Consider the following 26,893-nt stretch of genomic DNA (forward strand, 5'->3'; position numbering starts at 1 on the left):
CCGTGGAGATTTAGATACCTTTTTATTTTGATGTCAATTTAGAGTACCCAATTATATTTTACCAATTAAGGGGCAATTTAGTATGGCCAATCCACTTAACCTGCACATCTTTGGTTGTGGGGGTGAAACCCACGCAGTCATGGGGAGAATGTGCAAACTCCACATGGACAGTGACCCAGGGCCGTGATTCGAACCCGGGTCCTCAGCGCCGCTGTCCCAGTGCTAACCACAGATACCTGAGTTATAAGGAGTTTTCTTTCTTTTCCCATGTTCATTGGGTCTACTCCCGGATAGACTTTTATGTGTTAGGTAAGTCCTTGATCACTGGGTTAGGGTACTTAGCAATAGTAATAACGGACCATGTCCCATATAATGTGGATCGGTTGTTGGAGCCGGGCCACTCTCAGTGATCCCTGTGGAGGTTGGACATGCTTGTGGACAAAGGTTTTTGCGAGCGGATATCATTTGCAATTAGGGAGTACATGGAGATGCAAAAGGATGGGGAGGTCTCAGCCTCCACGTGCTGGGAAGCATTGAAGGAGGTCATTAAGGGGAGATTATTTCATACAAGTTATATAGGAATTTATCTGTGAGGGTGGTACTGGCGGCTACTCTGGCCCAGACATCGATCTCTCTGATCTTGAAAAAGGACAAGGATCCAGCAGAGTGTGGGTCGTACCGACCTATCTTTCTGTTAACTGTGGATACGAAATTGTTGGCTAAGTGATTGGCAACTCTTTTCGAGCCTTGTCTGTCAGGGGCGGTATCGGAGGAGCAGACAGCATTTGTTAAGGGCCAGCAGCTGTCAGCCAACTTTAGGAGACTCTTGAATGTGGTACTGTCGCCCTCCTCAGTGGTAAAGTCAGAGGTGATCATTTCAATGAATGCATTGGGTTGAGTGGAAGTACCTTTTTGAGGTTATGGGGCGATTTAGTTTTGGGCCGAAATTTATATTCTGGATTAGGCTTTTGTATAAGTCTCGTATTGCGCGTGTCCGTACAAATGCCCTAAATTTGGGGTACTTTTGATTGAACAGGATACGAGGCAGATCCATTATCACCGTTTCTGTTTGTGTTAGCAATCGAGCCACTGGCCATTGCGCTTAGTCGTCCAAATGGAGGGGGATTGAGTGGGGAGGCAGGGAGCATAAGGTGTCCCTGTATGTAGATGATCTGTTGTTGTACGTTAAGGACCCTGTCTCCAATGTGAAGGAGAGTATGGAGTTGCTCAGGAAATTTGGTTCCTTTTCGGGGTATAAATTCAACTTTGGCAAAAGTGAATCTTTTTGGTGAACGTTCAGGTGAGGTGAGGGGAGCTGATCTGGGGAAGCTACAACTAACTTTCGGTATCTTGGAATTCGGCTGGCTCATGATTGGGCCTCACTCCATAAACTTAACTTTGGCAGTCTGGTTGATGGGGTGAAGGTGGATTTAAGGAGGTGGTATGCTCTTCCTTCAACTTTGGCGGGTACAGTCCAGACGGTGAAAATGAATATTCTTCCAAGATTTTTGTTTTTCTTTCTGAGGCTTTCTTTGGTAGGGTCAATTTTTTTTTTAAGTCCATGATTTCATTGCCATTTCCAAATGAAAGAAAATGCTACTTTCTCACTAGAACCCCAATAATTACAGTTTTTTGTCCAGAGCGTCGAAGGCCATAGATCGGAGACATAAAATGTTACGAGAGATAGAGGGGGAGGATGCGTTGGGTATAGCTCTCTCAGGAAACAGTCCGGGTTCATGCATCAAACTCACCCCGGGGCGAGGTTCCTGGAGGGGGCGGGTGGGCATGGTGTATTAAAGAGATTCCGGGGGCCACTAACGTAAGGACTTCGCTTTGATATTTTTCAAGCAGAAACAGAGATGAGCTTGGTCGTTATCACATCGCAGTTTGTGGGAGCTTGCTTTGCGTGCGGGGGGGGGGGGGGGTTTGAGGATCGATGCTGGACCGAAATGCCTCAGCAGGCAAATAACCCCCCCCCCACCAAAAGTTTTTGGTAGGGCCAATAAGTTAATATCTACATTTATTTGGGCGGGCAAGACCCCTCGGGTGCGTACAGTCTTTTTACAGAGGGATAGACAGTTGGGGAGGGTTGACACTACCCAATTTCCTGTGGTATTACTGGGCAGAAAACATTGATGGGTGGTTGAAGGATCCAGACTCTATCTGGGGGGCGGACGGAGGAGATTTCTTGTATAATAATAATAATAACCTTTTTCTGTATGAAGTTACTGTGAAAAGCCCCAAGGCACCACATTCCGGCGCCTGTTTGGGTAAGCTGGTACGGGAATTGAACCTGCGCTGCTGGCCTTGTTCTGCATCACAAACCAGCTGTCTAGTCCATTGAGCTAGGAATGGGCTTGTGGGCTCTGGTCATCATCCCTCTCCCATTCTGTCTAGTGAGGTTGTCATCGTGCCCAGTGGTAATAGCCTCTTTGAAAATTTGGAACCAATTTAGGCAGCATTTTAATTAGGCACTATGGCGCTGTTGGCGCCGGTCTGTAGGAATCATAGGTTTGTGCCGTCTGGGCTAGATTCAATGTTTAGGGAATGGGACATGGAGGGTTTAAGAGAGATTTAGGGACCCGTTTGTATGGGTAGGTTTTCAGAGTTAGAAGAGATTTCAGAGAGGTTCCAGCTTCCAAAAGGGAATATGTTTAGATATCCGCAGGTGCGAGACTTTGTGCGGAAAGAGCTTCCTTTGTTTCCCCTGATGCCAGCACCATCGCTTTAAGTTCTGTCGTTTATGGGCAGATGTTGGTGATGGAGCGGGCTTCTTTGGGAAGACGGGTTGGGGGTGGTTTTGGAGGGGGAGGGGGGGGGGGGGGGGGGGGGTGCGGATAGATGTGACAGATGTTCTCGGAGGCCGGCGAACCATACGCATGTTTTAGTCTTGCCACAGGCTGGCTGAGTTATCAGTTTCCCTTTTCAAAATAATATCAGGGATTCTGGGGGGTAGGGTGGAGCTGTGCCCAAGGGTACCCATCTTTGGAACTTCAGACTTGCCGGAGCTGCAGGAGAGGAAGAAGGCCGATGACTTGACCTTTGCCTCTCTAAAAGCTCAGAGGCAAGTCTTGCTTGGGTGGAGCCACTTTGGCTTGGTTAGTGTCTTGGTGGATTTTCTGCACCTGGAAAAATGGAGGGCACTTTGAGAGGATCGGTGGATGGGTTTTACTCAAGGTGACAACCTTTCATTGCCTTTTTCAAGGAGTTAGTTACCATCAGCTATTTAGGGGGAGGGGGGGACGGAAAAGGGGGGATAGGCTAGGTATGTGGCTGAATTAGACTGGATGGGGTGATTTGGGGTTATTTTTATTTTTTTCTGTAATAATATAAGATCTGTTGGAATGGTATGAATAGTTTGTGTATATAAAAGAAAATGTTTCAATAAAATATACACTTTTTAAAGTTTATCATTGAATCCCTACGAAGTTCAGCCAAGTCTAACATTACACTCAGAAATGGTGAGCCAGACAGTATAACTCTACATTACCTCGTGACTTCAGGGGGTTATTGTTGGATAGTTACAGTAATTGGGGCAGTGCCACTTTGCACTGGCATTCTACAAAGGTCGGCTGTCATTCACAATCATAGAATCCCTACAGTGCAGAAGGAAGCCATTCAGCCCATCGAGTCTGTACCGTCTCTCTGAAAGAGCACCCTACCTAGGCCCAACTCCCTGCCCTATCCCCATAACCCCACCTAACCTTTGGACACTAAGAGTAATTTAGCACGGCCAATCCACCTAACCTTCACACCTTTGGACTGTGGGAAGAAACCAGAGCACCCGGAGGAAACCCACGCAGACACGGGAAGAACGTGCAAACTCCACACAGTCACCCAAAGCCGGAATCAAACCTGGGTCTCTGGCACTGTGATGCAGCAGTGCTAACCACCGTGCCACCCCAAATGTGCCAGGGACAGGCATCCTGGCTCAAACCAACCCATTAGGGGATCATGATCCAGCACAAGCGAGGATAGGGGCAATTAATCTTCACAAGGGTGAAATGGGGAAAGGCGAGGTGGGTAGGGAAGGAAAGGGAAAAGCAAATCCACCTTGCAAATGAGAGGCGGCAATCTTCTAAACATGGGTCACTCACCCCCGATGCTCTGACCAGATCGATAGAGGTGCTGTTCCAGGCTTCTTCCTTGTTCTTCCTCCGGCCCAGTTCCAAGCGATAATTATGTGCAGCTGCCTCAACCAGGCTGGGATGGAAGTCCAGGGAGTGGGATGAGTGAAGGGAGAGAAAGATTACACAAAGCATCTGCAGGGAGAGTGGGTAAGTGTCAGAGCTAACCTGTACATACTGGGGGTTTGTGTGGTGTGGTGATCACACACACACATCTGTCTCGTCAGACTGAGCCAAAAAAGAACATGGATTTTGCAAAGAGTCTCAAATTAAATATTTCTCACAGCTCTGCCTTTCAAGCTGGGTCGGGTGTTCAGTGCAGGGACACTAAGAGCAAAAGGGACAAATGAGGTTGATCAGCAAGTACTGATTGAGGCAAGAGAGTGATTGCGAAAGCGAGTCATAGGGGAAAAAGGAATAACAATTTAAAAAATGGTCCAGCAACTATTCAAGACACCAGATTATTCCTGCCAAACAAAATAATCAAGAACCTCAGAAATTACTGCACTAAAGCTTATTCAACCGACTGCACCTGTTTAACTAATGTCACAAATGACTATGGCAATGGTGCATTATCTATCCTGACTCGTTTCAGACTTTGACGAGGTTGGTCAACCATCATCTGTATTGTTCAGTGCGTGGACTGTCCTTCTGGATGTCCAATCATAGCCAGAGCATCTTCTGCAATGGTTTGCCCTTGTATTCTCACACCATTACTTCCAAAATTCCCCAAGGAACTTTCCTTAGTCTCCTCCACGTGTTTTCCCAGGACAATGTAATCTGTGGACATGAGTCAGCGTCCACCTGCACGCTGATGTCACCTAGCTCCGTCTCCCTCAGCTGCTTCACTGCCTTGGTGTTGTCTAGCTGCCTGTCTGACCAACAGGAGTTGTAGCTGCCTCGAGGTAAAATGGAAGAAGTGGCCCAAACCAACCACTCAAACCTCCCTCCCTAGCCGTAGTTTGTTTCAGGCCACTTGCAAATCTGGTGTTCTATATAAACCCCGTCTGAGTTTCTGACCCCCATATCCTCCCATCACAAGGCCACTTCTAAATTTTTAACGGTGCTGCTGAAACCCTCGTCAATATATCTCCAAATCAAGATGGTGAGTGACTTGGAGGGGAATCTCAAGCCGTATTCCCAGCTATATGCTGCTCTTGCCCTTCTAGGTGGTAGTGGTCATGGGTTTGGAAGGAGCTGGCTAAGGAGCCTTGAAGAGTTGCTGCAGTGCATCTTGTAGATGGTAGACACAGCTGCCATTGTGCATTAGTGGTGGTGGGAGTGAATGTTTGTGGAAGGGGGAGCACTCAAGTGGGCTGCTTGGTCCTGAATGTTGTTGAGCTTCTTAGTGTTGTTGGAGTGGAGAGTATTCCACCACATTACTGATTAGTGCCTTTTGCCATGGACAGAGTGGATAATCAGATGCTTTTTCTCAGGGTGGCAAAGCCAATTACTAGGGGGGCATAGGTTTACGGTGCGAGGGGGAAAGTTTAGAGATGTGCGCGGCAAATGTTTTATAAAGAGGGTGGTGAATGCCTGGAACGCGCTGCTGGGGGAGGCGGTGGAAGCAAATACGATAGTGACGTTTAAGAGGCATCTTGACAAATACATGAATAGGATGGGAACAGTGGGATACGGACCCCAGAAGTGCAGAAGGTTTTAGTTTAGACAGGCAGCATGATCGGCGCAGGCTTGGAGGGCCGAAGGGCTTGTTTCTGTGCTGTACTTTCCTTTGTAGATGGACAGTCTTTGAGAGTCAGGAGGTGAGTTACTCGCCACGGGATTCTTAACCTCCGACCTGTTTTTGTAGTCATAGTATTTATATGGCTGGTTCAGTTCTGTTTCTGGTCAATGGCATCCCCAGGATGCTGATAGTGGTAGATTCAGTGATTGTAACACCATTGAATGTCATGGGGTGATGGTTAGATAGGCTCTTGGTGTGGATGGTCATTGCCTGGAACTTATGCGGCACAAATGTTACTCATCAGCCCAAGCCTGGATATTGTCCAGGTCTTGCTGCATTTGGACATGGACTGCTTCATTATCTGAGGAGTTGTGAATGGTGCTGAACATTGTGCAATCATCAGCGAACATGCCCACTTCTAAGCTTATGATGGGAGGAAGACCAACTGAAGATGGTTGGGTCTTGGACACTACCCTGAGGAACCCATCGCCTTTGCAGTATCCTGTGCCTTCAGCCGTTTCTTGATATCACATGGAGTGAATTGAATTGCCTAAAGACTGGCATCTGTGATGCTGGGGACCTCCAGAGGAAGCAGAGATGGATCATCCACACGGCACATCTGGCTGAAGATTGTTGCAAACGCTTTGCCTGTGAAGGATATGTCGAGCCATAAGGTTGCAGATTGTAGCAGAGTACAATTCTGCTGCTGATGGCCCACAGAGCTTCATGGATGCCCAGTCTTGACTTGCTAGATCTGTTCTAATTTCTAAGTCTATCCCATTTAGCACAGTGGTGGTGCCACACAGCACAATGAAGGGTATCCTCAATGTGAAGACGGAACTTAGCTTCCATAAGGACTGTGCGAAGGGTCTCTCCTACCGATACCGTCATGGACAGATGCATCTGCGACAGACAGGTTGGTAAGAATGAGGTCCAGTATATTTTCCCTCTTATTGGTTCTCTCACTACCTGCTGCAGTCCCAGTCTAGCAGCTATGTCCTTTAGGTCCTGGCCAGCTCGGTAAGTAGTCGTGCTACCGAGCCACTCTTGGTGATGGACATTGAAGTTCCCTATCCAGAATATATTCTGTGCTCTTGCCACCCTCAGTGCTTCTTCTATGTGGTATTCAACATGGAGCACTGCTTCATCAGCTGGGGAGGGCTGGACAGAGTGTAGTAGCAGCAGTAGTGAATTGTCAGATTGACACTGCGGCTAATAAGATTAATTAATAAGGACAAGATGTATAGCGTAGGCTTACAGTCCCTTAAAGATTACGAGGCAATCTTATTGGAATGTTTAAGATAATTAAAGAATTTGATAGGGTATGGAGAGAGAAACTATATTGTCAGGTAGGGGTGTGGCGAGTCCACAAGGAAGACCTTAAAATTAGAGCTAGGTTGTTCACGGGTCAGAAAGTATTTCCATACACATAGTGGAAATCGCCTCAAAAAGGCTGTGGATGCTGGGGGATCAATTGAAAATTCCAAAACTGAGATTGATAAATGTTTGTTGGGGAAGGGTCTCAAGAAATATGGAATAAAGGTGAGTGGAGTGGGAATAGATATCAGCAATAAATGACAGAACAGGCTCAAGGGGCTGTATAGCCTACTCCACTTCCTATGCTCCTTCCCTATCTCTCCGTCCCTATACCATGTTAAGAATTTCACCGCCCAAGATACATTTTATTATTTTTCCCAAAATGCATACTGAGTTACATCTTACACTTATTTGCCTCGTCATGCAATCCCCTTCATCACAGTTTTCCATGCCCCTAAATTTAGTGTCAGCAAACCTCAATACCATTCCTCTATGTTCTCTGTCTAAAACATTCCAGGGAGAAAACAAGTGTGATTGCAGCACAGACAAGGATCACAGGAAACTGGAACATCTCTTGCATCCCACCACAGGACACTGGAACATCCCAAATGGCTCTGAGGTGCCTTATGCTAGTGTCCTTATCCCAGATGATCAAAGACAGTCAAACAATGAAAAGGTTCAACAAACACGGACAATCCAAACAGGTAATATAGCTTGGCTGCCCTACTTCACCCCTCAGTACTCACTTGGCTGCTCGCAGTTGGTACGCTTCCACTAGCTGGCTGATGTCATTAATGTCCATCACTATGGGTCGGCTGGCCACCTGCTGGGGCTGGATGTGGTTGCACAGGTCATTCAGGTACGAGACTGTGCCTGATAGCTTCTGCCCAGACTTTGCCTGCGTATAGCTCTTGAACAGGTACCTGCAACACAGCCAGAAGCAGGTAATCCATCACCATCAGTCTATATGACTAATGCAACCAATGTTAAAACCGTGCAAAGAGGGGCAGAACAGAAATGAACAAGACTTTACCATGGGATAGTTCTGCACGCAAAGAGTGCAGTCTGCCAGCTCTTTGAAAGAACTAATCAGTATTGCAATCCCCTGCTCTTTCCCTACAGCCCTGTGAACCTCCAGCACCATATGCCACCCTGGTGCCAAGCCTGAGCTCATTCAGGACTGACACGCAGGGAAAATGCTCCTTTTCATGGGGCAAACCAGTGAACAACAGACAAGTGGAAGTAGTCTCAGTTGTGTTGGCTTTGTGGGCTGATTACCAAGGGTATAGAGTAACACTTAACCCTAGGATTACACATCCTTGGCAGTCTTTGAGGTACAACAGACAATACAGTCTCACCACTCTCAGCAACTCTTAGGGCTGGAGATAGGGTGAAAACTAACAACCGGGGGGGGGGGGGGGGGCACTGATGGGTGGGAGGGAGTGGCATGTTTGCACAGTTTTTACATACTCAGGATAAAGGGAGACTTAAATTTATATAGCGCCAAACACAACCTTAGGACAACTTGACGGGCTCAACAGCCAATGAAGCACAGTCCTGTTGGAATTTAAGGCCAATTTGTGCAAGCTGCTTCCCACAATGTGTGATAAAGACTAAATAGATCTGTTTCTGGGTATTAATTGAGGGTTAAATGTTGGCCAAGACAAAAGGGCAATGATAAACTTCAGAAAGGATAGGCTGTGAATCCCCCACAAGAGAGAAAACCGGACCCAACGGCATGAACTTAGCTGTCCTCAAAGGTCACACACTCCAAAGAATGCAGTCTGCTGTACACCAGCCAATGCTGAGGGAGTCCTTACCTGGCCGTCTGCAACATCATCACAGTGTTCTCTCCTTCGTACGTGCAGCTGGGTGAGAATGTGACATAAATATCTGGGAGACCACTGGACCGTGAATACCCATGGCCACCACACGCCATTCGACATTCCTCAATTCCGGCACTGGCCACCCAGCTGGTGAAGGCCTTCAGTCCAGCAGACAAGGCATGTAGCTGGAATCAAACAGCAGCCATCAGCACATCAATTGATGGGGGACGGGTGTCGCGGGGCAGAGAGTCCATCAAATACATATTTTGAAGTCACATAAATCACAATTATATAAAAGCTAAATTGCTGTGATTACACTGGGGAAACCCAAGTGGCTTTTAAAAAATTCTCCGGATGTGGGGGTCACTGCTCAGGCTGTGTCCATTTATTGTCCATTCCAAGGTTCTGTTGAAAGTGATGGTGAGCCACCTTCTTGCACCGCTGCAGTCAACGTGGTGAAGGCTCTCCCAGTGCTGTTGGCTAGGAAGCTGCAGGATTTTACCAGCGACAATGAAGGGACAGGAAAGCAATCCACTTTGTAATCAACAATAAACTATTTTTAGACAGTGCTTTAAAGTAATGAAATGTCGCAAGGAGGTTCGCAAGAGCATTATAAAACAAAATATGACACTGAGCCACATAAGCAAAACTAGGGTAGGTGGCCATCATTTGGTCAAAGAGGTAGGTTCTAAGGAGCATTTTCACAAGGGTGAAGGGCAAGTGCAGAGAGGGAGCCCTGAGTTTTGGGTCCAGGTAGCTGAAGGTAGGGCCACCAATGGTAGAGCACTTAAAGATCAGGGATATTCAAGAGCCAGAAACTAAACTACATGGTCGGAAAAAGGGATCAAATTTGGGAAGTTGTGGTAGTAATAATAATAATCTTTATTAGTGTCACAAGTGGGCTTACATTAACACTGAAATGAAGTTACTGTGAAAATCCCCTCGTCGCCACATTCCGGCGCCTGTTCGGGTACACAGAGGGAGAATTCAGAAGGTCCAAATTACCCAACAAGCACCTGGAGGAAACCCACGCAGACACAGGGAGAATGTGCAGACTCTGCATAGACAGTGGCCCAAACCGGAATCGAACCCAGGTCCCTGGTGCTGTGAAGCAACATTGCTAACTACCGTACCTAGACCTGGTATTGTGCAATGAGATAGATGATCTCACAGTGAAGGCACCCCGAGCAGAGATCCCACTATGATAGAATTTTACACTGTTGGAGGGTGCAAACAGTGGGTCCAAAGCTAGTATTAGGGTAATTATAAGGGCATGAAAGGAAAGCTAACTAAAGTGCACTGGCAAATTAGGTAATGGGACCGGTCAATAGTGAAGAAGAGGACCACCATCCGTGGTTAACGAATAAAGTAATATATAGCATTAAACATAAAGAGAAAGCACATAATTGTGCAAATCAAAAGATTGGATTGAATATAAAAAATAGCAATCAAAAAGATTAACAAGGAGGGGAAAAATAGAATACAAGAAAAAGCTAGCTAGAAATATAAAGACAAATATTGGGAGTTTCTTTTGATGTTTACAAAAGAGTTGACAGAATGAGCATTGGTCCTGTAGAAAATAAGTCTGGGGAATTAATAATGGAAAATATGAAGATGCCAGATACTGAATCGAACACGTATTTTACAATGTCTTCACTATAGAGGAAACAAGCAAGATCCCAGAAATAGCTGTAAATCAGAAAATGGAAAGGAGGGAAGAACTCAGAAAATTACAATCACCAGGGAAGTGGTACTGAGCAAATTGTTGGAGCCGCGGGCTGACAGGTTATTTTCAGGTTGGCAGGATGTGACGTGTGGTATCCACCTCGGGCCTCACCTTTTTACAATTTGTATACATGACTTGAATAAAAGGACTGAAGGTATCGTTGCTAAATTTGCTGGTGACACAAGATCAGTATGAAAGCAAATTGTAAAGAGGACATAAGGAGGCTACGGAGGGATATAGATAGTTAGGTAGATGGGCAATGATCTGGCAAATGGAGTATAATCTGGGAAAATGTCACATTGCTCATCTTGGCAGGAAGAATAAAAAAGAAGCATATTATCTAAGTGGTGAGTGATTGCAGGGCTCTGAGGATCTGGGTGTCCGAGTGCATGAATCACAAAAGGTTATTATAAAGGCACAGCAAGTAATTAGGAAAGCTAACGAAATGTTTTTGATCGTGAGGAGAATTTCTTTTTAAAATCCTCAGCACCGCAGTCCCAATGCTAACCACTGTGCCACCTTCCGCCCCATTGTGAGGGGAATTGATTACAAAAGTAGGGAGGTTATGTTTCAGTTGTACAGGGCATTGGTGACACCACATCTGGACTGTTATGCACAGTATTGGTCTCCTTATTTAAGGAAGGATGTAAATACTTTGGAAACAGTTCAGAGAAGGTTTACCAGACTAATACCAGGAATGGGCAAGTTGTCTTTCGAGGAAAGGTTGGACAGGCTATGCTTGTATCTGAAAAAGTTTAGAAGATGAAGATACCACTTGGTCCTAAGGGATCTGGACTACTTCCTTTGTGGGAACTCAGGCTCACTATTTCAAAATAAGGAATTGCCCATTTAATAGAGAGATGAAGAGAATTTTTCTCTCTCAGAGAGTTGAGAGTTTTTGGAACTCTTCCTCAAAAGGCAGTGGAAGCAGTCTTTGAATATTTTTGAAGGCACAGGATGAAAGATTCTTGATAAGCCAAGGGGGTGAAAGGTTTTCGGGGGCAGGCAGGAAGGTGGAGTTGAGGTCACAATCTGATCAGACCTTATTGAATGACCCTTGCTCCTCCTATCTTTGGAATTAGATGAAACAGATATCTTGCAGGGCTGTGGGGCTGGAGAAGATTACAAGGATAGAGAGGCAGATGGTGTGTGACTTGGAGGTGCTGCTGCCCTTGACATTCTAGAGAGTGGAGATTGTGGGTTTAAATCTGAGGTTTAGACTGGCGAGAAACTGAAGAGGGATGTCACAGGAGGGCTGTGATTAGATTGGCCAAGAAAGGACCGACTGGTAAGTAGTGGTGACAGGTAAGTAGTTTTTCTTTTCATTGTCTATTTTTTGTTTGTTTTTTATTTTTTTTTTGGCATTGTAGTTGTATAAGTTAACCTAAGGTTTAAGACATGGCAGGAGATCCCAGACCCGTGCCATGCTCCTCGTGTGCAATATGGGAGCTCAGGGACATGTCAACTGACCCTGGCTCCTTCACGTGCAAGACGTGCATCCAGCTGCAGCTACAGTTAGTTCGCTTGACGGCTCTGGAGCTGAGGGTGGACTCACTTTGGAGCATCCACAATGCTGAGGACGTCATGGATAGCACATTTAGCGAGTTGGTCACACTGCAGAATTACTGAGGGAGATAGAAAATGGGTGACCAAAAGACAGAGCAGAGTAGGAAGGCAGTGCAGGTATCCCCTGCGGTCATCTCTCTGCAAAACAGATATACCGCTTTGGATACTGTTGAGGGAGATAGCTCACCAGGGGAAGGCAGCAGTAGCCAGGTTCATGGCACTGTGGTTGGCTCTGCTGAGCAGGAGGGCATGGAGAAGAATGGCAGTGCTAGAGTGATAGGGGACTCAATTGTATGGGGAACAGACAGGCGATTCTGCGGACGCAATCGAGACTCCAGGATAGTATGTTGCCTCCCTGGTGCAAGGGTCAAGGATGTTTCAGAGCGGCTGCAGGACATTCTGGGGGGGGGGGGGGTGGAGAGGGTGAACAGCCAACGTTCATGGTGCACATAGGCACTAACGATATAGGTAAAAAACGGGATGAGGTCCTACAAGCTGAATTCAGGGAGTTAGGAGTAAAATTAAAAAGTAGAACCTCAAAGGTAGTAATCTCAGGATTGCTACCAGTGCCATGAGCTAGTCAGAGTAGGAATGTCAGGATAGATAGGATGAATGCGTGGCTTGAGAGATGGTGCAAGAGGGAGGGATTCAAATTCCTGGGGCATTGGAACCGGTTCTTGGGGACGTGGGATCAGTACAAACCAGACGTACTCCACCTGGGCAGGACTGGAACCGATGTTCTGGGTTTGCTAGTGCCGTTGGGGAGGGTTTGAACTAATGTGGCAGGGGAATGGGAACCGATGTAGGAAGTTGGAGTGAAGTAAAACGGGGCCAGAAACAAAAAGCAGCGAGGAGGAAAGTGTAAGGCAGAGAAGCCATAGTCAAAAATCCAAAAGGGCCACAGTACAGGGTACAGTGACTGAGGAGACTGTGAAAAGAGAGGTGGTCAATGCAGGATTGAGGGTGTTGTACCTAAATGCGCGCAGTATACGGAACAAGGTAAATGAGCTTGTTGCACACATTGAAATTGGCCGATATGATGTTGTGGGCATCACAGAGACATGGCTGCAAGTGGATCAGGGCTGGGATCTAAATATCCAAGGATATATGTCCTATCGAAAGGACAGGCAGATGTGCAAAGGCACGGGTTGCATTGTTAGTAAGGAATGAAGTTAAATCAATAGAAAGGACCGATATAGGATCAGAAGGCATAGAATCTCTGTGGGTAGAGTTAAGGAATCGCAAAGGTAAAAAGACCCGGATGAGAGTTATGCACAGGCCCCCTAGCAGTAGTCAGGATGTGGGGCAGAAAATAAATCAGGAGTTAGAAAAGGCATGTAAAAAAGGCAATATTACAATAATCATGGTGGACTGGGAAAATCAGGTTGCTAGTGGATCCCAAGAAATGGAATTGGTGGAATGTCTTTTTGGAGCAGCTTGTGACAGAGCCTACTAGGGAACAGGCAGTTCTGGATTTGGTGATGTGTAATGAGGCAGACTTGATTAGGGATCTTAAGGTGAAGAAACACTTCGGGAGCAGTGACCATAATATGATAGAATTTACCCTGCAGTTTGAGAGGGAGAAGCTGCAATCAGATAGAACATAGAACATAGAACGATACAGCGCAGTACAGGCCCTTCGGCCCTCAATGTTGCACCGACATGGAAAAAAAACTAAAGGCCATCTAACCTACACTATGCCCTTATCATCCATATGCTTATCCAATAAACTTTTAAATGCCCTCAATGTTGGCGAGTTCACTACTGTTGCAGGTAGGGCATTCCACGGCCTCACCACTCTTTGCGTAAAAAACCCACCTCTGACCTCTGTCCTATATCTATTACCCTTCAATTTAAGGCTATGTCCCCTCGTGATAGCCACCTCCATCCGCGGGAGAAGGCTCTCGCTGTCCACCCTATCTAACCCTCTGATCATTTTGTATGCCTCTATTAGGTCACCTCTTAACCTTCTTCTCTCTAACGAAAACAACCTCAAGTCCATCAGCCTTTCCTCATAAGATTTTCCCTCCATACCAGGCAACATCCTGGTAAATCTCCTCTGCACCCGTTCCAAAGCTTCTACGTCCTTCCTATAATGGGGCGACCAGAACTGTACGCAATACTCCAAATGCGGCCGTACTAGAGTTTTGTACAACTGCAACATGACCTCATGGCTCCGGAACTCAATCCCTCTACCAATAAAGGCCATCACACCATAGGCCTTCTTCACAACCCTATCAACCTGGGTGGCAACTTTCAGGGATCTATGTACATGGACACCGAGATCCCTCTGCTCATCCACACTACCAAGAATTTTACCATTAGCCAAATATTCCGCATTCCTGTTATTCTTTCCAAAGTGAATCACCTCACACTTCTCCACATTAAACTCCATTTGCCACCTCTCAGCCCAGCTCTGCAGCTTATCTATGTCCCTCTGTAACCTGCAACATCCTTCCGCACTGTCTACAACTCCACCGACTTTAGTGTCGTCTGCAAATTTACTTACCCATCCTTCTGCTCCCTCCTCTAGGTCATTTATAAAAATGACAAACAGCAACGGCCCCAGAACAGATCCTTGTGGTACGCCACTCGTAACTGAACTCCATTCTGAACATTTCCCATCAACCACCACTCTCTGTCTTCTTTCAACTAGCCAATTTCTGATCCACATCTCTAAATCACCCTCAATCCCCAGCCTCCGTATTTTCTGCAATAGCCGACCGTGGGGAACCTTATCAAACGCTTTACTGAAATCCATATACACCACATCAACTGCTTTACCCTCGTCCACCTGTTCAGTCACCTTCTCAAAGAACTCGATAAGGTTTGTGAGGCATGACCTACCCTTCACAAAACCATGCTGACTATCCCTAATCATATTATTCCTATCTAGATGATTATAAATCGTATCTTTTATAATCCTCTCCAAGACTTTACCCACCACAGATGTTAGGCTCACCGGCCTATAGTTACCGGGGTTATCTCTACTCCCCTTCTTGAACAAAGGGACCACATTTGCTATCCTCCAGTCCTCTGGCACTATTCCTGTAGCCAATGATGACCTAAAAATCAAAGCCAAAGGCTCAGCAATCTCTTCCCTGGCTTCCCAGAGAATCCTAGGATAAATCCCATCAGGCCCCGGGGACTTATCTATTTTCACCTTGTCCAGAATTGCCAACACTTCTTCCCTACTCACCTCAATGCCATCTATTCTAATAGCCTGGGTCTCAGCATTCTCCTCCACAATATTATCTTTTTCCTGAGTGAATACTGACAAAAAGTATTCATTTAGTATCTCGCTTATCTCCTCAGCCTCCACACACAACTTCCCACCACTGTCCTTGACTGGCCCTACTCTTACCCTAGTCATTCTTTTATTCCTGACATACCTATAGAAAGCTTTTGGGTTTTCCTTGATCCTACCTGCCAAAGACTTCTCATGTCCCCTCCTTGCTCGTCTTAGCTCTCTCTTTAGATCCTTCCTCGCTTCCCTGTAACTATCAAGCGCCCCAACTGAAACTTCACGCCTCATCTTCACATAGGCCTCCTTTTTCCTCTTAACAAGAGATTCCACTTCTTTGGTAAACCACGGTTCCCTCGCTCTACCCTTTCCTCCCTGTCTGACTGGTACGTACTGATCAAGAACACGCAATAGCTGTCCCTTGAACAAGCTCCACATATCCAGTGTGCCCAACCCTTGCAGCCTACTTCTCCAACCTACACATCCTAAGTCATGTCTAATGGCATCATAATTGCCCTTCCCCCAGCTATAACTCTTGCCCTGCGGGGTATACTTATCCCTTTCCATCACTAATGTAAAGGTCACCGAATTGTGGTCACTGTCTCCAAAGTGTTCACTTACCTCCAGATCTAACACCTGGCCTGGTTCATTACCCAAAACCAAATCCAAAGTGGCCTCACCTCTTGTTGGCCTGTCAACATATTGTGTCAGAAAACCCTCCTGCACACATTGTACAAAGAACGACCCATCCAATGTACTCGAACTATATCTTTTCCAGTCAATATTAGGAAAGTTAAAGTCTCCCATAACAACTACCCTGTTACTTTCGCTCTTTTCCAGAATCATCTTCGCCATCCTTTCCTCTACATCTCTAGAACTATTAGGTGGCCTATAGAAAACTCCCAGCAGGGTGACCTCTCCTTTCCTGTTTCTAACCTCAGCCCATACTACCTCGGAAGAAGAGTCCCCATCTTGCACCCTTTCTGCCACCGTAATACTGTCCTTGACTAGCAGCGCCACACCTCCCCCTCTTTTGCCCCCTTCTCTGACTTTACTAAAGCACCTAAACCCCGGAACCTGCAACAACCATTCCTGTCCCTGCTCTATCCATGTCTCTGAAATGGCCACAACATCGAAGTCCCAGGTACCAACCCATGCTGCCAGTTCCCCTACCTTATTTCGTATACTCCTGGCATTGAAATAGACACACTTCAAACCACCTACCTGAACACTGCCGCTTTCCTGCGAAGTCAAATCTGTGCTCCTGACCTCTCTACTCTCAATCTCTCGCACCCCAAAACTACAATCCAGGTTCCCATGCCCCTGCTGAATTAGTTTAAACCCCCCCATGTAACGGTATTACAATTAAATAAGGGTAACTACAAAGACATGAGGGAGGAGCTGGCCAGAGTTGATTGGAAAAGGAGTCTAGCAAGGAAGACAGTAGAACAGCAATTGCAGGAGTTTTTGGGGGTTATTAGGGAGGCACAGCAGAAATTCATCCCAAGGATGAGAAAACATGATAAGGAGAGGACAAGGCATCCATAGCTGACGAGGGGTGTAAAGGACAGCATAAAGGCTAAAGAAAAAGCATACAAAGTGGCGAGGATAAGTGGGAAACCAGGGGATTGGGAAGCCTTTAAAAGCGAGCAGAGGACAACTAAATAAGCAATAAGGGGGAGAAGATGAAGTATGAGTGCAAGCTAGCTTGTAATATAAAGGAAGATAGAAGGAGATTTTTTCAATATATAAAAGGTAAGAGAGAGGCAAAAATAGACATTGGACCACAGGAAAATGTGGCTGGAAAAGTAATAATAGTAAACAAAGAAATGGCAGACGAACTGAATAGTTACTTTGCATCAGTCTTCATGGTGGAAGACAGCAGTAGGATGCCAGGGTTCCAGGAGAACCAGGGGGCAGAGGTGAGAGCTGTGACCATTACTACGAAGAAGGTTCTGGGAAACTGAAAGGTCTGAAGGTGGATAAATCACCTGGGACTACACCCCAGGATCCTAAATGAGATAGCTCAGGAAATTATGGAGGCATTAGTGATGATTTTTCTGGAATCACTGAAGGCAGGAAGGGTCCCAGAGGACTGGAAGGTGGCTAATGTAACATCAGTGTTTAGAAGGGAGGAAGGCAGAAGACGGGAAATTACAGGCCGGTTAGCCTGACTTCGGTCATTGGTAAGATTTGAGGGGCAGCACGGTGGCACAGTGGTTAGCATTGCTGCCTACGGCGCTGAGGACCCGGGTTCGAATCCCGGCCCTGGGTCACTGTCTGTGTGGAGTTTGCACATTCTCCCCGTGTCTGCGTGGGTTTCACCCCCACAACCCAAAGATGTGCAGGATAGGTAGATTGGCCACTCTAAATTGCCCCTTAATTGGAAAAAATAATTGGGTACTCTAAATTTAAAAAAAAAAAAAAAAAAAATTGGTAAGATTTGAGAATCTGTTATTAAAGATGAGATCGCAAAGTACTTGGAAGTGCATGGTAAAATAGGACTGAGTCAGCACGGCTTTGTCAAAGAGAGGTTGTGTCAAACAAATCTGTTAAGTGTTCTTTGAGGAGATAACAAGGAACTTCGACAAGGAGAACCAGTGGAAGTATTTATTTAGAATTCCAGAAGGCCTTTGACAAGATGGCGCATAGGAGACCGTTAAATGATTTAAAAGCCCAGACCCCTGAGGCTTGGTGTTAAGTGTAAGATCCTGGGATGGATAGAGGATTGGCTGACTGGCAGAAGGCAGAGAGTGAGGATAAAGGGGCCATTTTGAGGATGGCAGCCAGTGACTAGTGGCATGCCTCAGGGGTCTGTGCTGGGACAACTCTTCATAACATACATTAATGATCTGGAAGAGGGTACTGAAGGCACTGTTGCTAAGTTTGCAGATGATACAAAGATCTGTAGAAGGAAGAGGGGCAGGTAATATTGAGGAAGCAAGGGGACTGCAGAAGGACTTGGATAAGCTAGGAGAGTGGGCAATGAAGTGGCAAATGAAATACAATGTGGAAAAGTGTGAGGTTATGCACTTTGGAAGGAGGAATTTAGGCATAGACTGATCCCTGGAATGAAGAACTTGTCGTAAGAGGAACATTTGAGGACTCTGGGTCTGTACTCATTGGAGTTTAGAAGGATGAGAGGGGATCTTATTGAAACCTACAAGATACTGCGAGGCCTGGATAGAGTGGACATGGAGAGGATGTTTCCACTTGTAGGAAAAACTAGAACCAGAGGACACCATCTCAGACTAAAGTGACAATCCTTTAAAACAGAGATGAGGACGAGGCATTTCTTCAGCCAGAGGGTGGTGAATCTGTGGAACTCTTTGCCGCAGAAGGCTGTGGAGGCCAATTCACTGAGTGTCTTTAAGACAGAGAAAGATAGGTTCATGATTAATAAGGGGCAGCAGGGTAGCATGGTGGTTAGCATAAATGCTTCGCAGCTCCAGGGTCCCAGGTTCGATTCCCGGCTGGGTCACTGTCTGTGTGGAGTCTGCACGTCCTCCCCCTGTGTGCGTGGGTTTCCTCCGGGTGCTCCGGTTTCCTCCCACAGTCCAAAGATGTGCGGGTTAGGTGGATTGGACATGCTAAATTGCCCGTAGTGTCCTAATAAAAGTAAGGTTAGGGGGGGTTGTTGGGTTACGGGTATAGGGTGGATGCGTGGGTTTGAGTAGGGTGATCATGGCTCGGTACAACATTGAGGGCCGAAGGGCCTGTTCTGTGCTGTACTGTTCTATGTTCTAAGGGGATCAAGGGTTATGGGGAGAAGGCAAGAAAATGGGGATGAGAAAATATCAGGCATGATTGAATGGCGGAGCAGACTTAATGGGCCGAGTGGCCTAATTCTGCTCCTATATCTTATGGTCTTATGGATCCACTGGAGAGTATGGGAAGGATTATGGGCCCGCTGGGAGATGCTGTTGAAGATGTTTTGACTGCAGTACACATCCCGTAGGTAGGACACAGCAGCTATGGTGCGCCAGAGAGAGCAAATGTTTAAATCAGTGGATAAATTGTCAATTTAGAGAACATAGCACTGTTGGCCAAGCTCAACAATTTGAGAAGAGTGAGAAATTAAACAAAGAAGCCATTTGGGCCACAATGTATCTCATCTTAAATAGTCTCATCATCTCGACTCACTCAAAAAACAGTCAGAATGAGGAGTGGTAGGAAAGGGCAGTCAACAACCAATGAACTGTGGCCCCCAGAAGAGAGGAGAAATTGTAAGTGCAAAGGGATTGGGGGAAATCTCAATAAGGACATCAACAGTGACTTGCTCTTCTCTCTAACATTGTGTATTCTCCAATTCTGCTCAGAAGATGTCTCCAACTAGATCATGGGACTCCAGAGGATGCTCTGACGAAGCTTAACCACTGTAGGCTCCACATATTTGGGGCAGCAGGGTAGCATGGTGGTTAGCATAAATGCTTCACAGCTCCAGGGTCCCAGGTTCGATTCCCGGCTGGGTCACTGTCTGTGTGGAGTCTGCACGTCCTCCCCCTGTTTGCGTGGGTTTCCTCCGGGTGCTCCGGTTTCCTCCCACAGTCCAAAGATGTGCAGGTTAGGTGGATTGGCCATGCTAAATTGCCCGTAGTGTCCTAATAAAAAGTAAGGTTAAGGGGGGGTTGTTGGGTTACGGGTATAGGGTGGATACGTGGGTTTGAGTAGGGTGATCATGGCTCGGCACAACATTGAGGGCCGAAGGGCCTGTTCTGTGCTGTACTGTTCTATGTTCTATACCTCTGGTCAATCAAAAGACAAAAACAGGGCACATCAATTAGGATAATGCAGCATAGCCTGACAAAGCACACCCCATACCTCAGGTAACTGGCTGTAGTCCCCATCGTTCATGTCCCCAGTTATGCGATGGTACATCTCCCTCATGAAGCTTCCTACAAATCGGAACGTATAGGCCGTCACCAGCAATGGAAAGAGCTTGTACTGTTGAGTCTGGTAGTCCAGTATCTGGGGTTCTGGATCACTGGAGATAAAAGACAGGTGATATTACTTAAAACAGAAGCTAAAGATGCAATTACATTGCATCACATACAAAAGATGAAGGCAATCTATGCATTTTGGGTCAATTGGTGCAAATGGGGAATGAGGGTATCAAGAGATATTGCTGAATAGAGAGACATGTTGTTGTAGCTTTTTGTCTTACACCTATCAGGACAAACGCAAGAACACCAAATTTCAAACTATCACTACACATTACATTAGGTAAAAGGAAATTATTGTGGATGCTGGAATTGGAAACAGAAACAGAAAATACTGGACAATCTCAGCAGGACTGACAGAATCTGGGGAGAGAGAAGGGAGCTAACGTTTGAGTCTTAATGACTCTTTGTCAAAGCTGGAGGGAATTGGAAAAAGGTCATATTTATACTCGGGGGCGGGGGAGTAGTGAAGCAGTGGGACTGGATAGAGAGGGCCAGCGATCGGTGGAGGTCGTATGATTATGACTGGGTAAAGCTTCATTCTTTTTATCCAACAAAGGTAATAAGCAACCCTCAGTAAATGATTTTCCTTTCATTACGGACCTTCACTTATCGCATATTCTCAGGCAAGGGTGGTACAAGGGTGGAGACATGCCTACTCATGAGAATATAGGACAAAGGTATTGTGGATTTGTTCCCAGCTTATAATAAAGTATTCGGGTTCATATCTGATCAGACTCAAAACAAAAAGGTCTCTACAGCCTCAACATTAATAATTCCATGTACTAAAGGATAGTTAAACCCTGACAATTTGGTCTCCAGACAGCAACAAGGTGAGGAAAAACGACTCTTCTCCAGCCTCGGGGGAACAAAGCTAGGATGAGCATCCTAAAATCGACACCAACTGTGATAAATCAGTACAGCAGAGACCACGGCAATGGAACTCAATACACCGTGCTACAGCTTTCACCTAATGAAATGGAGGACAATATTTGAGTGTAATGGAGCCATGGAGTGTGATAGTGTATGGGGAGCAGAGGGAAACTTAAATATATTTCAAAAAATCTAATATTGCTTGTGTTTAACATTTAACTGCAAGTACTGTTGAAATTCCAATTATCGTCCAGGGGCCTAAGCAGCGAGATAGAAGCTATCCACTGGTAGCAGCTGAAATAATTCACTAAGGAAACTAGCTCAAACTGGTTTCATTCTGTACCGGGGTTCAGCTAGTCCCTTTTTTCAGAACATAAAAATTCAGACATTCTTGTGCGACCAGCACGGGAGTGCAACCTCAACGGAGTGTGGGAATTTGGTGATCGGAGGGAATTTGGTGATCGGAGGGAATTTAGTGATCGGAGGGAATTTGGTGATCGGAGGGAATTTAGTGATCGGAGGGAATTTGGTGAGGGAGGTACTCCTTTGCTTTGCTTTTCACTCAGTAGGAATTGGTTCTTGCTCGACCACAGGGAAAGGAGAAAGCTGTTTGGGAGTTTCTGGTTACTGGTCAAGATCCATTTAATTTCTAAGATTTAAAATATACTGTAATTTGTGATAAATTTAAGTGATAAGTGGGAGTTTCTGGACAATCCAGGGCAATCCAGGGCAAGCAAGTCCGCAGTCAGCGTCTGCGGCTTGAGGAGCTTCGGCTCAGAGTCATTGAACTGGAGGCTGAACTGCGGACACTGCGACACATCAGAATTGCTTAGCCACTTTGACCAGGGACAGATAGGAATGGAGGTAAAAGAGGTGAAGTAGCACTGTTAATCAGAGAGTGCATCACAGCTGCAGAAAAGGAGGTAGTTGAGGAGGGTTTGTCTACTGAGTCAGTATGGGTGGAAGTCAGAAACAAGAAAGGAGCCGTCACTTTATTGGGAGTTTTCTATAGTCCCCCAATAGCAGCAGAGAGATGGAGAAACAGATTGGACGACAGAAAGGTGCAGAAGAAACATAGTTGTTGACATGGGTGACTTCAACTTCCCTAATATTGACTGGAACCTCCTCAGTGCAAATGGTTTGGATGGGGCAGATTTTGTCGGGTGTGTCCAGGAAGGATTCCTGACTCACTATGTAGACAATTCCTTGACCTTTACCACAGTCATGGAGAGGGATAGGAACAGACAGTATGGGAAGGTATTTAATTAGGGGAGGGGAAATTATACTGCTATTAGACAGGAGCTGGGGAGCATAAATTGGGAACCGATGTTCTCAGGGAAATGCACAACAGTAATGTGGGGGTTGTTTAAGGGGCACTTGCTGCGAGTGCTGGATGGTTTTGTCCCACTGAGACAAGGAAGGAATGGTAAGGTGAAGGAGCCTTGGATGACAAGAGAAGTGGAGCTTCTAGTCTAGAGGAAGAAGGAAGCTTATGTAAGGTTGAGGAAGCAAGGATCTGGCACGTCTCCAGAGGGTTACAAGGTAGCCAGGAAGGAATTCAAAAATCGACTCAGGAGAGCTAGAAGGGGGCAAGACAAAGCCCTGGCAGCAAGGATTAGGGAAAACCCACAGTGTTCTACATTATGTGAGAAATAAGAGAATGATCAGAGTGAGAGTAGGGTCAATAGGATAGTGGAGGAAACCTGTGCCTAGAGTCTGAGGACGTAGGGGAGACCTTAAATGAATACTTTGCTTCAGTATTCACTCGCGAAAGGGAATTTGTTGCTCGTGAGAAAAGCGTGACATAGGTTAATAGCCTCAAACAGGTTGATACTCAGAAGGAGGATGTGCTGGAAATTTTTAAAAGCATCAGGAAAGATACGTCCCCTGGGGCAGACGGGATATACCTAAGATTACTACGGGAAGCAAGGGAGGAAATTGCTGCATCGTTGGCGATGATCTTTGCGTCCTCACTCTCCACTGGAGTGATTGGAGAGAGGCAAATGTTGTTCCCCTGTTCAAGAAAGAGAATAGGGAAATCCTGGGAATTACAGACCAGTCAGTCTTACGTCTGTGGTGAGCAAAATACTGGAAAGGATTCTGAGAGATAGGATTTATGATTATTTAGAAAAACATAATTTGATTAAAGATAGTCAGCATGGCTTTGTGAGGGGCAGGTCATGCCTCACAAGCCTCATTGAGGATGTGACAAGACACATTGATGAAGGTCGGGCTGTGGATGTGGTGTATATGGATTTCAGTAAGGCATTTGATAAGGTTCCCCATGTTCGGCTCATTCAAAAAGTCAGGGGGCATGGATACAGGGAAATTTGGCTGTCTGGATACAGAATTGCCTGGCTAAAAGAAGACAGCGAGTGGTAGTGGATGGAAAGTATTCCGCTTGGAGGTCGGTGACCAGTGGCAAGGATCTGTTGTGGGACCTCTGCTCTTTGTGGTTTTTATAAATGACTTGAATGAGGAAGTAGAAGGGTGGGTTAGTAAATTTGCCGATGATACAAAGGTTGGTGGAGTTGTAGATAGTGTTCAGGGCTGTTGCAGGTTACAACAGGTTATTGACAGGATGCAGAGCTGGGCTGAGAAGTGGCAGGTGGAGTCCAACCTAGAGAAATGTGAAGTGATTTATTTTGGAAGGTCGAATTTGAACGCTGAATACAGGGTAAAGGCAGGATTCTTGAAAGTGTGGAGGAACAGAGGGATCTTGGGGTCCACATATATAGTTCCCTCAAAGTTTCCATCCAGGTTGATAGGGTTGTTAAGAAGGCGTATGGTATGTTGGCTTTCATTAACAGGGGGGTTGAGTTTAAGAGCCGTGAGGTTTTGCTGCAGCTTTATAAAACACTTGGAATAGGTCGCCTCATTACAGGAAGGACGTGGCTGCTTTGAAGAGGGTGCAGAGGAGATTTACCAGGCTGCTGCCTGGACTGGAGGTAGAACATAGAACATAGAACAGTACAGCACAGAACAGGCCCTTCGGCCCTCGATGTTGTGCCGAGCCATGATCACCCTACTCAAACCCACGTATCCACCCTATACCCGTAACCCAACAACCCCCCCCCCCCCCCCCCCCCCGCCAACCTTACTTTTTACTACACTACGGGCAATTTAGCATGGCCAATCCACCTAACCCGCACATCTTTGGACTGTGGGAGGAAACCGGAGCACCCGGAGGAAACCCACGCACACACGGGGAGGACGTGCAGACTCCGCACAGACAGTGACCCAGCCGGGAATCGAACCTGGGACCCTGGAGCTGTGAAGCATTTATGCTAACCACCATGCTACCGTGCTGCCCAAAGGTCATGTCTTATGAAGAAAGGTTGAGGGAGCTGGGGCTTTTCTCACCTGAGCGAAGAAGGAAGAGAGGTGACCTGATAGAGATGTACAAGGTGATGAGAAGCATGGATAGAATGGATAGCCAGAGACTTTTCCCCAGGGCTGAAATGGTTGTCATGAGGGGTCATCATTTTAAGGTGATTGGAGGAAAGTATAGGGGAGATGTCAGAGGTCGGTTCTTTACACAGAGAGTGGTGGATGCGTGGAATGCACTACCAGGGGAGGTGGTGGAGTCAGAGTCAGTAGGGACATTTAAGCGACTCTTGGACAGGCACATGATCAGCAGTAAATTGAAGGGGTGTAGGTTAGGTTGATCTTAGATTAGGATAAGTGGTCGGCACAACATCGTGGGCCGAAGGGTCTGTACAGTGCTGTACTGTTCCACGTTCTATGACAATCATACTCCTTAGGATAGGGATCTTCTGATTTGGATGATGATCAAGGACAGGAGGCTGTGACAAGGGCAGCACGGTAGCATAGTGGTTAGCACAATTGCTTCGCAGCTCCAGGATCCCAAGTTCGATTCCCGGCTTGGGTCACTGTCTGTGCGGAGTCTGCACATTCTCCCTGTGTGTGCGTGGGATTCCTCTGGGTGCTCCGGTTTCCTCCTACAGTCCAAAGATGCGCAGGTTAGGTGGATTGGTTATGTTAAATTGTCCTTAGTGTCCAAAATTGCCCTTAATGTTGGGTGGGGTCACTGGGTTATAGGGATAGGGTGGAAGTGTGGTCTTGGGTCGTGTGCTCTATCCAAGAGTTGGAGCAGACTCGATGGGCCGAATGCCCTCCTTCTGCACTGTAAATTCTATGAAATTCTATAAGGGGACCCAGAGGACAAGGGTTCTTTCAACTTGTTTGGATGAGAACGGGGGCTGCAGGGTGGATGAACCGACGGACCATGGCACCATTTTAGGTTTTATTGGTCAGAATATTGAATACAGGAGTTGAGACGTCATGTTAAAGTTGTACAAGACATGAGTAAGACCACACATGGAATACTGTGTCAGTTCTCGTCACCCTATTATAGGAAGGATATTGTTGAGCTAGAAAGAGTGTAGAAGAGATTTACGAGGATGCTACCAGGACTTGATGGTCTGAGCTATAAGGAGAGGCTGAATAGGTTGGGAATTTTTTCCCTGGAGCGTTTGGGGTGATCTTATAGAGGCCTATAAAATAACGAGGGGAATAGATTTTTAAAAATAAATTTAGAGTATCCAATTCATTTTTCCAAATAAGGGGCAATTTAGCGTGGCCAATCCACCTAATCTGCACGTCTTTTGGGTCGTGGAGGCGAAACTCACGCAAACAAGGGGAGAGTGTGCAAACTCCACACGGACAGTGACCCAGAGCCGGGATCGAACCTGGGACCGCGGCTCCGTGAGGCAGCAGTTCTAACCACTGCGCCACCGTGTTGTCCGATGAGGGGCATAGATAAGGTAGATAGTCAACATCTTTTACCAAAGGTAGGGGAATCTGGAACTAGAGGGTATGCGTTTAAGGTGAGAGGGAAGTGATACAAAAGAGACCAGAGGGGAAATTTCTTCACACAGGTGAGCATCTGGAATGAGCTGCCAGAGGCAGTGGTAGAGGCAGTGTGCAAGGGAAATTAACATAAACCAACTTCGAAGCATGCTGGGAAATGCTTGACTGTAGTTCAACACTGCTTTTGGACTAAAATAAGTAGGTCAGGTAACATAAATGAAATACTGCTTAATATTCTGGTCTTGGCCTTATTATGAAAACACATTGTCCTCCGAAAGATAACAAAATGTGTATTCGAGTTGTTTTTAGCCAAGGGCAAGAATACTACGTATTTCATCTTACGTACTTTCCAAGGTCTATTTAATATAAACATGCCTGTTTACTTCAAACTGTTATTTCAGACTATAAAACATGCTGTCTTCAATCGAATCTCAGAGTGCAGTGCAATGGCTTTGCAGCTGGAACACTCTCCGCAAATATATTTGTGTAAATAAATTTCCTTAAATCGAGCCTCGAGGAATTTGTCTTTCTTATGATTTCCATGACAAATTGGCGTAGTCATTGCAGTTTCTCTAATTTAACGGGAAGTGAACCCCGAAACGAATCTCTAAACAGGACTCTCTCAGCTGAGAGGGAGAGAGCCATAGCGCGACCCCAGCTGAAAAGGGAGTCTGGGGCTCGGCAGCCTTAATTACTGGCCAGTGACTCATGCTAGGAGAGTTATCTTAATTAATAAATTAATGATAGCTGCATGAAA

General features: G+C 46.2%; 1 protein-coding gene across 1 annotated transcript in view; it reads right to left on the minus strand.

The window, feature by feature from the left end:
* acox1 (acyl-CoA oxidase 1, palmitoyl) overlaps window positions 1–26,893 on the minus strand; it is a 109,953-nt gene that overhangs the window by 9,898 nt on the left and 73,162 nt on the right. The window contains 4 exon segments of the mRNA XM_038777335.1: window positions 4,098–4,203; window positions 7,875–8,051; window positions 8,949–9,139; window positions 20,312–20,474. Of these exon segments, the coding sequence (XP_038633263.1) occupies window positions 4,098–4,203; window positions 7,875–8,051; window positions 8,949–9,139; window positions 20,312–20,474 (637 nt within the window).

Source organism: Scyliorhinus canicula, chromosome 18 (genome assembly GCF_902713615.1).
Source record: "Scyliorhinus canicula chromosome 18, sScyCan1.1, whole genome shotgun sequence".
Taxonomy (NCBI): domain Eukaryota; kingdom Metazoa; phylum Chordata; class Chondrichthyes; order Carcharhiniformes; family Scyliorhinidae; genus Scyliorhinus; species Scyliorhinus canicula.